This window comes from Giraffa tippelskirchi, chromosome 5, assembly GCF_054371585.1.
Source record: "Giraffa tippelskirchi isolate mGirTip1 chromosome 5, T2T-mGirTip1v1.2.pri, whole genome shotgun sequence".
Lineage (NCBI taxonomy): Eukaryota > Metazoa > Chordata > Mammalia > Artiodactyla > Giraffidae > Giraffa > Giraffa tippelskirchi.
In genome coordinates, this window is record NC_137279.1 from 28034637 (window position 1) to 28048547 (window position 13911).

The 13911-nt window shown below is 61.3% G+C and overlaps 2 protein-coding genes across 7 annotated transcripts; one reads left to right on the forward strand and one right to left on the reverse strand.

The window, feature by feature from the left end:
• The first annotated feature begins 163 nt into the window (after nt 1-163).
• Nucleotides 164-7956, forward strand: PLEKHN1 (pleckstrin homology domain containing N1). Of its 4 annotated transcripts, none has more exons than XR_014053152.1 (16): nt 164-320; nt 421-520; nt 3296-3442; nt 3533-3613; nt 3714-3786; nt 4088-4215; nt 4286-4417; nt 4529-4609; nt 5334-5409; nt 5534-5682; nt 5806-5955; nt 6138-6278; nt 6448-6579; nt 6831-6951; nt 7224-7272; nt 7355-7956. XR_014053152.1 is itself a non-coding variant. In XM_081488145.1 (16 exons), the coding sequence occupies exons 1-16, from the start codon at nt 238-240 to the stop codon at nt 7468-7470; spliced, it is 1848 nt and encodes a 615-aa protein (XP_081344271.1). In that variant the 5' UTR covers nt 164-237; the 3' UTR covers nt 7471-7956. The 4 variants fall into 4 exon arrangements, 2 of the variants coding, with proteins under 2 accessions (XP_081344271.1, XP_081344272.1); XR_014053153.1 differs by having other exon boundaries at nt 4322-4417; XM_081488145.1 differs by having other exon boundaries at nt 6742-6951.
• PERM1 (PPARGC1 and ESRR induced regulator, muscle 1) lies at nt 7936-13418 on the reverse strand. 3 transcript variants are annotated; one of them, XM_081488137.1, is made up of 4 exons: nt 13338-13418; nt 10052-12395; nt 9288-9413; nt 7936-9025 (listed from the first exon to the last, which is right to left on the reverse strand). In XM_081488137.1, the coding sequence occupies exons 2-4, from the start codon at nt 12253-12255 to the stop codon at nt 8917-8919; spliced, it is 2439 nt and encodes an 812-aa protein (XP_081344263.1). In that variant the 5' UTR covers nt 12256-12395; nt 13338-13418; the 3' UTR covers nt 7936-8916. The 3 variants fall into 3 exon arrangements, with proteins under 3 accessions (XP_081344263.1, XP_081344262.1, XP_081344261.1); XM_081488136.1 differs by having other exon boundaries at nt 9963-12395; XM_081488135.1 differs by having other exon boundaries at nt 9957-12395.
• Nucleotides 13419-13911: the final 493 nt, after the last annotated feature.

Consider the following 13911-nt stretch of genomic DNA (forward strand, 5'->3'; position numbering starts at 1 on the left):
TCTTTCCTCCCCCTCCCCTACCCCCCAGGCTGGCTGATGTGTGGAGCACCCTGGGCAGGGAGCTGAAAGGCTCAGCTCAGGGGCCAGTTCCCTTCCAGAAAGACTCCGCCTCCCCAGTCCTTAGGTGCAGGGCTGGCTGGCCCAGAGCCCCGCCCCAGGAGGTGGGGCAGGAGGCTCGGGACAGAGGGACCCAGACCTGTCGACCTGCTCTACTCAGGTCAGCTGCCACTGCCACCCATGGGGAACAGCCACTGCATCCCTCAGGCCCCTAGGAGGCTCCGGGCCTCCTTTTCCAGAAAGCCCTCGCTGAAGGGAAATAGGTGAGGGGGACGGGGTGTGGCCATGGCCGCTTGGTCGCAAGATCTCCGTTGATCTGCCTCAAGGGCCAGGCTGTGAGCCGCCCCCTTCCCTTGTCCCCAGAGAGGACGGCGCACGGAAGCTGGCTGGCCTGTTTGGCACCGAGACTGGTGCGGACGGGGACACCACTGCTGACAAGATCTTCCACTACATCCCAGGGACGGTGAGCGACTGGGTAGCGTGCCCTGGCTCGGAGGGGTGTGGTAGCAGTGGTCTGCGTGTGACTGCATGTGTGTCCCATCTGTACTGGGCCCAGGGTCTTCCCTGTCGGCCCCAGGAGAGTCAAGTCCAGAGCACAGCGAGGAAGTAGGTGCAGCCCCGCCCTGGGGAGCTCATAGGCCGAAAGTCTGAGCGGAGAGCGAAACTGAGACCCAGCACTGAGTCAGTGGGGCGGCAGGGCGGGGCCTCTGTGCCCAGCCACGTGCCAGCCCTTCCCTGAGGCCCTGGTGTCCACCCCCCACCCCACACCCTGGTGCAGGACAGCGTGTCTGGGCACGTGAAGCTGGACAAGCACGTGTGTCTGTGCTGCCATGTGGGCGTGGGTGTCAGGTGGGCGATGGGGCTGTGAACCACCCCCTACCACCACTGTCGCTCCAAGAGAGTAAGGGGCGGGCTTCTTGTACTCAGTGAGCCAGCCTCTCCACTACCCTTGGCCCTGGTTTCTCCAAGGGACGTCTCCTTGGGGTCCACCCCTGCCTCATCCTGTACCCCCACGCCACACAGCAAGGAGGGCTCCCAAGCATATGCTGGGCCAACTTTGAGCTGAATACCTGCTGACCAAGGGGGAGAGACACCTGCCCTTTAACCCGGCGCAGCCGCCAAGGGCTGGAGTGAGGTTCTGTGTGCAGAGGCCCTGGCATGTGAGGGAAATGAGCCTCTAGGCTATTGCCCCAGGAACAACGTCTATGATTGTGCGGGGAGTGCTGGCCAGCACCCATCCTCACAGCTGCTGGTGTCAGCTCCCAGGCAATGTTTCTAAGTGATCCTGTCAGGCTGGGAAGCCCGGGCCTGTCCCCTCTCCTTCTTCCTGGGGTTCCCTAGGTGCCCTGTGCTGCCTTCAAAAACCAGGCTACCTCAGAGAAGTGGACAAGGCACTTCTGTCAAGGCCCTGGCCAGAATCCCTCCATGTGGCCACATCTCAGCCCTCAGTTCCCTCCGTGCAGGTCCAGGGCACATCATGTGGTCCCGGTGGTCCTCTCGTGCCAGGACATGGCAGCTGGAGAGGGGACTAGGCTTGCTGAACCTTGGGGGGTGGGGCCAGGGGAGGAGCCAGCACTCCCCTTCCCTGTCAGGGGGTGGGCTCTGTGCCCACGTGGGAACCTGCCCTACTACGGCCCCAAGCCTGAGCCCAGGCCACCAGCCAGCTGTGTGGCCCTTCCTGCTCTGTGGCCTATTTTTCATAGGTCCCATCCCAGCATCGTTCCCCACACTGGGTGTGGGTGCAGGGGGCCCCACCCAGAGGCAGAGAGGCCCGGAAGCTGTGAGTCTGTCTGTTCACATTCCTGGGCTTGCCCAAGGGGTGGCTCAGCTTGGCCAAGGCACACCAGCCCCTGCCAGCTCCCCAGTGTGTCCTGATCCCCAGATTTCAGCCCCTCCAGCCCCAGTTGGGCACCTGTCCTGATATGGCTCCCATTCTGATCATCAAACCCCTGCTTATAGAGGATTCTCTATGTGCCAGAGTCAGCTGTTGGTGGACACTGACCCTCCCTCCCTTCAGCAGACAGGCATTGAAGCCCTAGTACACCCAGGCCTGTCCTAAGTCCTGGCCCAGCAAAGGGGCAAATAGACAGATCCCTGTTCTCATGTCATTCTCATCCATGACAAAGCCAGATGACAAGATAAAGAAGGAAAAGACAGTACACCAGATGTGGCTAGCACTAAGGTGAAATGTAAAGGAGGACCAATGGGCAGGGGTCAGTGAGGCTGGAGTGTTGGAAGGGCACCCAGACAGGAGCTCAAGAGAAGGGGTCTGAGCCGAGCGCTGGACTAGGTGAGAAGGGGCTGGGCTGAGTGGTCCAGTCAGAGAGGGCAGCAGGAGCAAAGGTCCTGAAATAAGTAGATGCCTGAAGTGAGGGGAGAGGACCCCTTGGCCATTGCCAGGACCTTGGCCTCTGCTGAGAGGGAGATGGAGGTATGTGGCAGTGTGGCGCTTAACAGGCTGTGATGAGAATACTTACACCCAGCAAACTGGCAAATACTGCAAATCGGCAGCCCCCTTCTCAGTTTGTTGTAGTTGTTCATTCACTCAGTTGTGTTGAACTTTGTGACCCCGTGGACCCTAACCTTTCTCCGTAGAGCCAAGTTTTCAGCCAGTACCAGCTGACGCTGAGGTGTGGGAGGGTTTTGAGCATCGTCTCACTTGAACACCTGAAAACCCCTCTGACCAACAGGATTTGGAAGGTTGAGTAACCAAAATAGGACTTCCCCGGTGGCTCAGCAGTAAAGAATCCACCTGCAAGGCAGGAGCTGCAGGAGATGCAGGTTGGGCCCCTGGGTTGGGAAGATCCCCTGGAGGAGGGCATGGCAACCCACTCTAGCATTCTTGCCTGGAGAATCCCATGGACAGAGGAGCCTGGTGGGCTACAATCCATAGGGTCGCAAAGAGTCAGACATGACTTAAGGGACTTTAAACAGCATAGTAACCAAAATAAGGGAACACAGTTAGGAATTAGTGAAGCTAAGCATTGAATTTCCGATGAGTTGAAAAGTTGCTGACTCCATCACTAGACCACAGAGTTCTGTGACCAGTAGAGGCTGTGTGTGTGTATGTGTGTGTGTGTGTTCTGCACTGTTGTCACGTGAAGAGACTGTGTGTGTACAGGGTTCTGTACACATGTGATGCTGTGTGTGTGTTCTTAACCTATGTATGGTGAGACTGTGGGCCAAGGCCGCTGGTCACCAGTCAGGCCCCCTCCCCTGAGCTCTTCCCCCACCCTAGAACATCCCAGGCTTGCAGAGCCAGCAAGAAATCCTGGAGCAGCCTTTCCTGAGTGTGTTCAAGGAGGGGCGGCGACGGGCAGCAGTGAGGAGTCTGGGCAAGGTTGTGCACTATGCCAAGGTCCAGCTGCGTTTCCAGCACAGCCAGGTGGGGGCCGGGCTGGAGGGGGGCGTGCTTGGGGAGGCTACCCTGGAGCCTGCCCCCGAGTCCTCAGATGCCGGCCTCTCTCTCCCCTAGAATATCAGCGACTGCTACCTGGAGCTGTTCCCCTCCCACCTCTACTTCCAGGCCCATGGTCCCGAAGGACTCACTTTCCAGGTGCGGGGAGATGGGCAGAGGGAGGTTCTGGGGGAGGGGGAGAGCAGACCCTTGGGAGGCAGAGGGGCCCTAGCCCTTCTCTCCCACTATGCTCTGGCAGGGGCTGTTACCACTGATGGAGCTGAGTGTCTGCCCCCTTGAGGGGTCTAGAGATCACGCCTTCCAGATCACAGGTGTGTGGGAGAACGGGTGGTGCTGCCTGTGCTGACCTTGCCCTCTGGACAAGGCGACAGCACTAAGGCTGCTCAGTGAGCCTGGCTGTTGACCTGGCCTGGGACCTTGGTGGGACTCTGAGCACATTGAGGGGTCCTGGCTTTTCCTCTGATGGGCACATGTGCAGTGCTAGGCTGGGGTGGAGGACAGCGGACTGGGGGCCTCCAGAGCTGTGCATGTGGTCATCAGTGGCTCCTGCCAACCCTTGAGGGGCCTCTCCTGTGGGGCCCTGGCCTAGCCCACTCTGTCCCTCCCCCGCAGGCCCGCTGCCCGCCCCACTTCTCGTGCTCTGCCCCAGCCAGGCTGAGCTGGGCCATTGGCTCTACCACCTGGAGAAGCAGATAGCCCTCGTGAGAGGGGTGCCTCGCTGTCCCCCAGAACCCCTGCAGGTCAGTGCTGGGAACCCTGCACCTGTTTCCCTTCCCCCTCCCCCACCTGCCCCTGACCCTTTCCTCCCAGGGCCCTGCTGAGGACACGCTGCCCTGGACTCTACAGCGCAGGCTAACCCGGCTGCGGACAGCATCAGGGCGTCAGGTGATGGGCAGTGCCATCTGTGCCTCAAGGGTCAAGCTGCAGCATCTGCCCTCACAGGTGGGGGCACAAAGGTGGGAGGAGGTGGGGGCGGTGTGCAGGCTCCAGGTGGGGCCAGGCCCTGGGTGCATGCCAGCGGAGACCCTACTCCGCCCTGTGACCTCCCTGCAGGAGCAGTGGGACCGGCTCCTTGTCCTGTACCCAACCTCCCTGGCCATCTTCTCCGAGGAAGCAGATGGGCTTTGCTTTAAGGTGGGTCCCTCCCCACTGCAGACCCACCCCAGGGAGGCGCCCTGCTCATGGGGGTGGGAGAGGGCAATGGCTTACGAGGAACCTGTATGTCGGGGCCTGCTGGAACAGGTGGCCCCACCCACCCAGCCTGCTGTCCTGGTCAGTCTAGTCTCAGCCTGACGTGGGCAAGGAGGGTGGGCACCTTGCCTCAGCACCCTGTATCATGCTAGCAAGTCTGCAGCCACCAGCAGGCCAGTCACCTGGGGGTAGCATGGGGCCTACAGTGCTCCTGGAAGGTGCCTGTACCTCTGAGCAGGCATCTTCCTGGTGCCTGAAGGTTGTGTGTGTGTACGTGTGTGGGTGTAGGCATAGGCATGAGGGTCCATCCTGTGCATCAGGGTACCTCCTACTCTGGGGGTGATCATGGCCTTCAGTCATGGAGAAACACAGGCGGCTTCCTCATGATCCCTTCCCACCCACCCCCATCTTAGTGGGTGGCCCAGGGGACCAGTCCCCGACCAGTCCTGAGTCAGACATTGGCTGAAGAAAGCCCCACCTGGGGCCTAGGTGAAGATACCCCTTTAGGACACACAGGGTGTGCCTGGCTTCCCTCAAGGTGTTGGCCTCAGAACTGCTTTGCCCTCTGCCTGGTGTTCACGTGCCGGCCCAACTCGGGAGGTCTCGCTGGGGTGGTGGGTCAGGGGTTGTTCCCTGACTCAGGCCCTGTCCCCTGGACGCCCTGCAGGGGGAGCTCCCGCTCAGCGCCATCCACATCAACCTGGAAGAGAGGGAGAAGCAGATCCGCTCTTTCCTGATTGAAGGTGGGTGGGACCCAGGCCTGGGAGAGGGGCTGTAGCCCCTGGGTGAGCACCTAGCTCTGCACCAGGGCCTTGCAAGGAGCACCCTGCCGGGCAGGCTCCCTCACAGCATCCATCCATGCCCCAGGCCGTCTCATCAACACCATCCGTGTGGTGTGTGCCAGCTACGAGGACTACAGCCACTGGCTGCTCTGCTTGCAGACAGTCTGCCACGGGGACAGGGCCTCCCCACCACCCGGCCCTGAGAGCCTCCCAGGGCTGCGGACATCCACACAGGTAAGGAGTCAGCAGGGCAGGTGCTGCCGGACCACAGTAAAATAGGCGGGTGGGCCTGGGCACAGGGAGGTGGGGAGGGGGTCCTGCCACCTGGCTCACCCTCACACCTCGCCGGCTGCCCAGGTTGTGGTCAGTGGCCGAGGCTCACTCTCCTCCGATGCACGGACCAGCTGGGACTCAGGGTGCCCGGCGCCCCCTTCTACTTGCACCACCCACTCCCTCCCTGAGTCCTCAGCACCATCCACTGCAGGCTGCCCGGCCCAGCCCCCACCGGTGAGTTTCTGGGGGAGCGGGTAATGGGCAACGGGGGCAAAGGACCACGAGGCAAGTTTGTGTTGGGGACCCCATGGCAAGTAGGACCCTAGTTCCTCAGGGAAAGGGATTCTGTGTAGCTTCAAACCGTTGTATGGGAGAGGGCCCCAGGAAACCTTCTGGAAGGTCCTTGGTCCCCACAGGAGCAAGCCAACCCTGGCTGCACCAACATCGGTGGGCACAGGGCAAAGCTGAGACGGGGCGGCAGCAGCCGATCACCCAGGAACAAGGCCCGGGCTGAGAGGCCTGGCCCAGCCGCCCTGCTACACCTGGACCTGACCAAGGTAGGCCAGCATGTTGACCCCGGCTCTGGGCATGACCCTCCGCTCCCTCCCACCCTCCACCTCCCTGGCCTCCTCAGTCCTGAAACCACCAGAGGCCTCTTGCACAGAGAAGGAAGGGCTTGGCCACTTCCAGCCCCAGGAAGCTGTGTCTCCTGTCTCTTGCCTGTAGTTGAGCCTGGACAGCGGCCCTGAGGCCCCAGACCATTCTCTAGAGACACCCCACTCCCCGCTCTACGCTGACCCCTACACACCACCTGCCACTTCCCACCGCAAGATCACAGAAGTCCAGAGCCTGGATGAGGTCAGTCCCCTGCTGGGTGACAGAAAGAGCCCATGTGCCCACAGCCTGAGGCTAAGAGGGTACCTGAAGCCTGAGGTCTGCTCAGGCCACTGTGGGAGGCTAAGGGGGTTTCTGGGGCAGGGGCCTCTCAGGGGGCCTCGGTCACCAGTGCTCTCCCGACAGTTCCTCAGTGTGATGCAGAGCTCGCTTGGACCTGAGCCCTCCAGCCCGTTCCGTTCAGTCCCCGTGTCCATGCCTGTCTCTGACTCCAGATGTGGACTCTCCGGCCCCCACTTACTCTCTGAGAAGGCAGTCCCGCGGGCCCGAGCCTCTCGGCACCATCGTGCCTCCATCAAGGGCTGGGGGCCCCGGCCCCCAGACTCCCCTCAGCTTGTGAGTAGCAGCCCCCACCCTGGGCAAGGGGTACTGTCGGGGAGAGGAAATCGCGTGGGGCCTTCTGGGACCCTGAGGGAGCAGGAGAGATGGAAACGGGAAGAGGAGGGTGGGTGGAAACCATGGACTGGGCGTGGTGGCAAGAAGGGAGCGGTGGGGAGGAGGGGGGCCCAGGAGGAAAAAGAGGGGGTGGGGTCAGGCAGGTTCTTGGACTGGTCTCCAAGCCCCCTTTCCTGGGGCCCATCTCTCAGACCTGTGGTTGGGGTCCCCAGGTCTCCCCTGAGAAAGAAGCTTCGCCCGACCCCTCACCACCTCCCCCAGGTGAGTGAGGGCCCTGCCCCCTTCTGGGAGAGTTCGGGGTGTCACCTCCTGAAGACAAATGCATGTCCGCCCTCCCCACCAGATGGCCGCCCCCCAAGGGGCTACGGCAGTGTCCAGGACAAAGCTCTGTCACCCTCCCAGCAGCGGGGGCCTCGAGGAGCACCAGAGCCTGAACGGGGGCTCATCCAGTGGATCTGATGGCCCCCAGCAGCTGCTTCTGGGGACCACCGGCCTGCATTGACCCTGGAGGAGGGGCCGCAACAGGACCTGGGACTTGTCTGTGGGGCCACAGGCAGTGTCGAGTCTGGGTCTGACCCCAGCAGGTGGAGGGAGCCTCAGGAACCCTGAGTTACCCTGGGCTCTGGACACCTTGGCCAAGATGACTGGACACCCAGAGGAGTCACACCTCAGCCTGCCTCTCAGGGAAGGAATCAGGGAGGGGACTTGGGGCAGCGGCTTCACCTGGGAGGAGGAGGATGGCACAAGCATAAAGGTCAGAGGGCTGAGAAAGTCAGGTTAGCGAGGGTCAGAGTATGTGAAACCAGAGGGCACAAGGGTCAGAGGTCAGCGAGGTCTGAGACATGATGAGCAGAGGGAGGAGGGTGGCCTGGGCATGTGTAAGTGGGACTAACTGGTCGGCAGAAACCGGCAAAAGACCAAACAGGAAGGAAAGAGGAGGTTTTATTGGTGCTGTGTGTCCATGCGTCCTGTCCACAGCAGCCAGTAGTCTCCTGCGTCCTGGGGACCCTGCGTGTGCTGCTTCCAGGGCTGGACACCCACCCAAGCACCCTTTGCTCCACCACTGCCTGCGCCCCGCCCACTTTCCTGTCCCATCTCCAGCTCCTCTCAGCCCTGGGCGAAGCCAGGTGTCCAGTCCCTCCACCTGATACCCTTGCCTTCCATCTCTGCAGCTCCTCCAGGGCGCCCCAGAGACGGGGCTCCAGGCCCTGCCCACAGACACCTACCCCTCTGGGTACCTGCTCACTGTCTTGGGCAGGAGCCAAGGAGGCCTTGACCAGACCCTTGGGGTTCCGGGGTCAGAGAAGCCTCAGAGGCCTCCACCGGCCCAGCCTCTTGTAAATAGGGCAGAGGCTGGGACACCGCCCCTGCCCAGCTTCGAGGCCCTCTGCCTCCTTGCCCTTGCCCCCTGCCCGGATCTCCTGCTGGCGTTTTGCTGCTGCTCTGAACCCCTCTAACTTCCAGTGCCCTGTCGTGGCCCTCCCTCCAAAGCATAACCACATAGGATGAGGATTCCAGTTAATTCCGGTTTCAGATAAACCACAAACAGTTCCTTAGCATAAGTGGGTCCCATCCTGAATGTCTTGAGATTCAAGTTTCACTGGACGCCCTGTGTTTTTTATTGCTAACCTGGCCACCTTACTAACCAGCTTCCTGCTCGGCCCCTACCTACCCAGCCTTCCAGAATCTCCCCGCTCCCAAGTGTGGAGCACAGCCTCGGCCTTGGCCACTGGTCAGACCCTCAGTGGAGTCCAGGGGAGCCAGGACCAAGGACGCAGACTCCTTCTTAGACACTGCAGAACACAAAGAGTCAGAGGGCAAGGCCTGAGGGCAGCGCCTTGTCCTGAGCACCTGTGGACATTTCCTTGTCCTGCGTCTTCCTGGGCCAAGCCTGGGTCCTAGGGGCTAGGGCTGGAGCTGGGGCTGGGGCTGCGACTGCGGTTGTGGTGCCCCCGCTCCACCTGCCGGCGGAAATATCGGATAGCAGAGATGGTGCCAATGTTGGCCAGCAGAACTGCAAGAGAAGCACAGACCTCCTGAGTGCCGGCTCTGTTCTGGCCTGGTCACCACCCTCCATCCACACAGGCTGACTCTCAAAGGACGAGGGCAAGCTGGCAGAGTGAGGGTGGGTCCGCAACGCAGGAAATCAGTCAGGGGAGAAACCCGCCCCTCCCCATGGGCCGCTCATCCCTGCTAGCCCAGAAGCTGGGACTGGACACCACTGCCCCTCCACTGGACTTCTGGACACCAGCCCACCCCACCCCAGCCCCACAAACCTGTTTTCCAGGCGTCTGGGGCATGCAGGTCTGACGTTCTCACAGCCCAAGTAGCAAAGGCTACGAACACCATGCACATGTCTTTCTGGCTGAAGGTGAATGAGGTGAGGGGACCCCGGGGTGCCACTGGGAAAGAGAAGCATGGCCTGAGCTCCTACTGCCCCCACTCAGACACACCTCCCCTGGCCACGTCTATCCTGAGTCACGTCGTTCCTGTGACACCTCTGTCCCAAGACCCAGGGTAGCGTGTGGCATAGTTGAGTCAGGCTGACTTGGGCAAGTGCATCTGGGGCACTGTTTCCTGGTTTGTAAAATATCTTCTAGAAGGAATGTGAGCCTGACCTGCAGGCAGTGCAGCCTGAGCTGGGGATGCCCCAACACCTGCCTGCTACAGGCTGCAGGCAGCCGCTGCTGTTGTCTGGAGCTGAACACAAGGTGACAGCCGCCGTGGAGCCAACCCCTGCCTGGCTGGGGCTGCCCCACCTGGCCTGTCTCCTGGGAGTGGGGGAGGAGGCAGGGGGAGGGGCCCTTCCTGAGCCATCATCCCTGAGGTCCCCCCACCAGCTCACAACCCAGGATCCTGGCCTGTCCCTCCCCGATGGCCCTCTTGCCTGAACTCCCTGGACAGTGTGTTCCCAGGTCCTAGACAGACCAGGAGATCCCCGCAACACACACCTGCTTGCCTGATGGCCAGGGTGAGCTGTTCCACTGTGGCTGGGCTAGACTCTGGTGGGGTGCCAGTCCCCACTCCCCAGAGGACTGACCTGGGGGGCTCTGTGGCCTGCATCTGGAGAAGGGCGGCTGGCCCCAGCATGCCCCCTGACCTGTCCTCCTCAAGGAAGTGTTCATAGGCCTCAGGGATGGAGATTGGCATGGGGTCTCCAGGTGGAGGGGCCGGCACAGGCCCAGCCTGTAAGGGTGGGGCCTGGGAGCGGCCCTCCTGGTGCCTCGACCTCTGGATTTGGCTGTCTTGGAAAAAGAACTCGCACACATCCGGCCACTGGACTTCAGCCGGAGCCTGGGCAGCTTCTGCTGGCCCCTCAGACTCTTTGTCCTCTTCGTCCTCCTCCTCAATGGTGTCACAAAAGAAGAAGTCATAGGCTTCCGGGAGGGTCACTGCAAAGCAGCTCCTGGGCCCTGGCCCCATGGAGGCAGAGGGGGCAGGGGGGGGCAGGTGCTTCAGAATCCGAGGCTGGGGGCTTCGGGGCCCAACTGCCACAGAGTCCCAGGCTCCAGAACCTCTGTGGCCCCCAGCTGCCATCCTGGGGGCTGTGGCTGGAGAGGGTGGGCCTGAGGCCTCTCCTGACCCTGGCTCTTTGGAGCTGGGCACAGCCATGGAGAATCGCACTTTCTTCTTCTTGGGTGCTTGGATGGGGCCTAGAGGGGGCTCCCCAGTGTGGTGTCCAGGGGCATCTATTGAGGGCTTCTCTCTGGGCTTCTGTTGGTGCCCCTCTAGAGATTGAATAGGGCTCAAATCCAGCTTGGCCACGGGAACAACCTCTGCTTCCACCATGTCAGGCCCAGCCTGGGGTGTGGGAGCAGGTGGTGTAGACACACCCACATCAGACCCAGCCTTGAGCACAAGGTGAGGCAGAGCTGTGCATGGTACAGCCTTTGAGGCAGGCATAGATGAATCCACCTCTGGCTGGACCACTGGGCTCGGCACAAGCAGGTCCACATCCAGTCTAAGCTTGAAGGTGGGTGTAGACTGAGGCTCATCGGGTTGAGGTTCAGAGGCGGGTATAGACTGAGGTTCATTGGGTTGAGGTTCAGAGGCGGGTGTAGACTGAAGCTCATCGGGTTGAGGACTGAAGGTGGGTGTGGACTGAGGCTCATTGGGTTGAGCATTGAAGGCAGGTGTAGACTGAGGTTCATCGGGATGAGGCTTGAAGGCAGGTGTAGACTGAGGTTCATCGGGTTGAAGCTTGAAGGCAGGTGTAGGCTGAGGTTCATCGGGTTGAAGCTTGAAGGCAGGTGTAGACTGAGACTCATCAGGTTGAGGTTTGGAGGCAGGTGTGGATAGAGTCACATCTGACTTAATCGTGACATCTAGAGGAGCCTCTGGGTCAGACATGGACACAGCGCATGGCTCAGCTCTGGGGCTTATTCCAAGTCGGTCTGTTCCCTGCTCAGTGGTAGGGACAGGCGTAGACAGATCCACACCTGGCCCTTGTCTGGCCACCTGCTTAGGGGCTCCTGCAGACTCTGGCCCCAGCTCAATCTGCCCAGTTCCTGCTGTCTGCTTTGCTGCTCCTGCTGGGAGACCCTTCCCCCTGGACCCAGGAGGGCTGAGGCTGTCCTCAGGCCTGGCCTCTGTGAGCAGTGGGGAACCCGGCTGGGTGGGAGCAGGGCCTGGGCCACCCGAGCGCCCACCTGCTTTGGTGCCTGCAGTTCGCCTCTTCTTTCGGCCAGGGCTTCTTGGCGGGGCTCCAGGGCTGCCAGGGGACCTCTGGGGGGCAGCACTGCGGCCAGGGGACTCAGGACTCCCACCGGGGTCACCAGCAGGAGTAGGGGCAGGGCCCCGGGAGGCTGGCCCCTGCAGAAGTCTCTGCATCTCGTCTCTGGAAGACACTGGCCCTGGGAGGGATGAGCCCTGGACGGGAGGGGCGGCACCAGGGCTGAGGGACAGCCGAGCTTCTGACCGTGCGGACGTGCTGGGCGTCTGCTGACCGTCTTCTGGAGCCAGCATGGGCTCATGCCAAGACCTGCTGACCAGCTGCCTGGTGGCAGCCTTGTCCTCCTCCTCAAAGCTGGGCCAGCTACTTCCTCTGGGAGCCAGCTGCCCCTCGAGAAGGGGTGAGGGTCCTGGGGGGCTGCTGCCACTGCTGTCCCTTTGGTCAGTGTCGCTAGACAAGGGTTCATCCCCAGAGGCCAGGCCGGCCTGCAGGAGGCCACACTCTTCAGCAGCAGCTGAAAACTCAGCCCAGTCCTGGTCGCTCAGCTGAACGCTGTACTGGAAGTTCTCCATTCTGGGTCAGCAGAGGCACGTGAGCTACAGACCAGGTTCTTCACAGACCCAGGCCCAGGGCCCCGGCCCGCACTCACTGCCACCACCCCACCTGCCCCTTCGGGTTTGCCTGGCCCAGAGGCCAGACCTCCATTTCCGTCCTGAAAGAGAGCAGAACAAACAGATTCCAAAGAGAAGCTGTGCTGTTTCCTGGAGTTGGAGCATCCAAACCTCCTGCTTTCCCTGCTTCTGAATTGAGTGCAAATGGTAATGTTACATGGACACGTTGCTACAGTCCTGCATTCGAGTCAGTGAGGTTCATTAAAACACAGGGCTCCTCATCCCCAGGAGAAGTTTCCCTCCTCAAGGTGTGTGTTTTCTGTTCTGCTAAGACAGCCTCCAGCTTTCCTGCAGAGCTGCTAGTACCAAGACCAACTTGATGCAACAAAGCCCATTTCAAGGACCACCCACTAGGGTTCAGTTCACCTGAGTGATAGTCCTGCACTGTCCCAACGTGCCCCAGGTGGCAGCTGGCCATGGGGGGAAGGGCCGTGGTGTCCAGCAGGTGACCAGTCTTTAGGGATGACCTTCCACCAGCCTTGGCTGAGACAGGCTGCCGGGCTTCTTCTGAGCCTACCAAGGTCACACCAGTGCTGCCAGACCCCACTCAGGGGTCATCAGGGAGAGCCTGACTCTGCCCCTGCCTGGGCAGGAGGTCCCAGAACAGAATGAGCCTCCTGGTTCCCACTGGCCCCCTAGGGCCACCGTCAGAGTCTGTGCCCCTGACCCAGACCGCCCAGCTGACAAAGCCCTCCTCCCTACATCTCACTGAACCAAGGCAGCCCTACTTGGTTGGGAGCCCCTAGCCTCTCAGCCCCTGATGGGGGGCTGCCCTTTGGCCCTTGGTCAGGTACCGCTGGACCCAAGAGGTGGGAGGCCACTGGCCAGACCAGTCCTGCGATGGAGGTGCCTTAAGACCAGGGCACTGTGGCTTCCTGACCCATTGCCCCTTGTCCTCCTCTCTGGTCCTAGGGAAGCCCCCTGTAGGGGCTGTCCCCTTTAGGATCCCTTAGGGTGGGAATGAGGGGCTGACAGTACTGTACCTGGGACCCCACAGCCAGCCGGGGCAGCGGAGCTGGGCATCCGAGCTGCCTGTCCCAGAGCGGCATGGTGCAGGGCTCACCGCACAGGCCCCACCCCCATTGCCAAAAATACCACAGCCCCATGGTCACATGTCTCCTGCCAGACAGCAGAGTCCAAGCCACAAATAGATGGCATTTGAGGGGCTTCCAGCTACGTGAGGGATGCCTTCCTGGTCAGGTCAAATGCCGGTCAGAGAATGCTGACCAACAGTCTGGCCCGCAGGGGCCTCCCTTTCCCAAACTGAAGGCTACTCTGCAGTCCATCTTGGCTGAAGCCTGCTCTCTCCTCCTAAAGTGTTCCCACCCACTGTGAAAACTCAGACCCCTGCTCCTCCTGCCTCCTCACCTGCTGGCAGCCCCCCAAGACCAATCCGAATGCTTCTGGGGCTTAGGGCTTTACCCTGACGCCTTTGGGGAACAGAGGGAGTGAGAAAGTGATGAACCGGGAAATGAGGGTCCCAGAATGTTCCTAGAGGTCATTTGGACATGGCCACCACTGACCTGGGTCAGGGCTTGCTCCTCCCTGGTCTGGCCC

Excerpts from the sequence above, each read along its gene's own strand:
- PERM1 (XM_081488135.1), bottom strand. The coding sequence starts at position 12,255 with ATGGAGAACTTCCAGTACAGCGTTCAGCTGAGCGACCAGGACTGGGCT. Across the intron at positions 9,414-9,956 it reads CATCAGGCAAGCAGGTGTGT|TGGCACCCCGGGGTCCCCTC; the intron begins GTTGCGGGGATC and ends TCTCTTTCCCAG. Across the intron at positions 9,026-9,287 it reads CCCAGACGCCTGGAAAACAG|TTCTGCTGGCCAACATTGGC; the intron begins GTTTGTGGGGCT and ends CTTCTCTTGCAG.
- PLEKHN1 (XM_081488145.1), top strand. The coding sequence starts at position 238 with ATGGGGAACAGCCACTGCATCCCTCAGGCCCCTAGGAGGCTCCGGGCC. Across the intron at positions 5,683-5,805 it reads GGCTGCGGACATCCACACAG|GTTGTGGTCAGTGGCCGAGG; the intron begins GTAAGGAGTCAG and ends CCGGCTGCCCAG. Across the intron at positions 6,952-7,223 it reads CCCCAGACTCCCCTCAGCTT|GTCTCCCCTGAGAAAGAAGC; the intron begins GTGAGTAGCAGC and ends TGGGGTCCCCAG.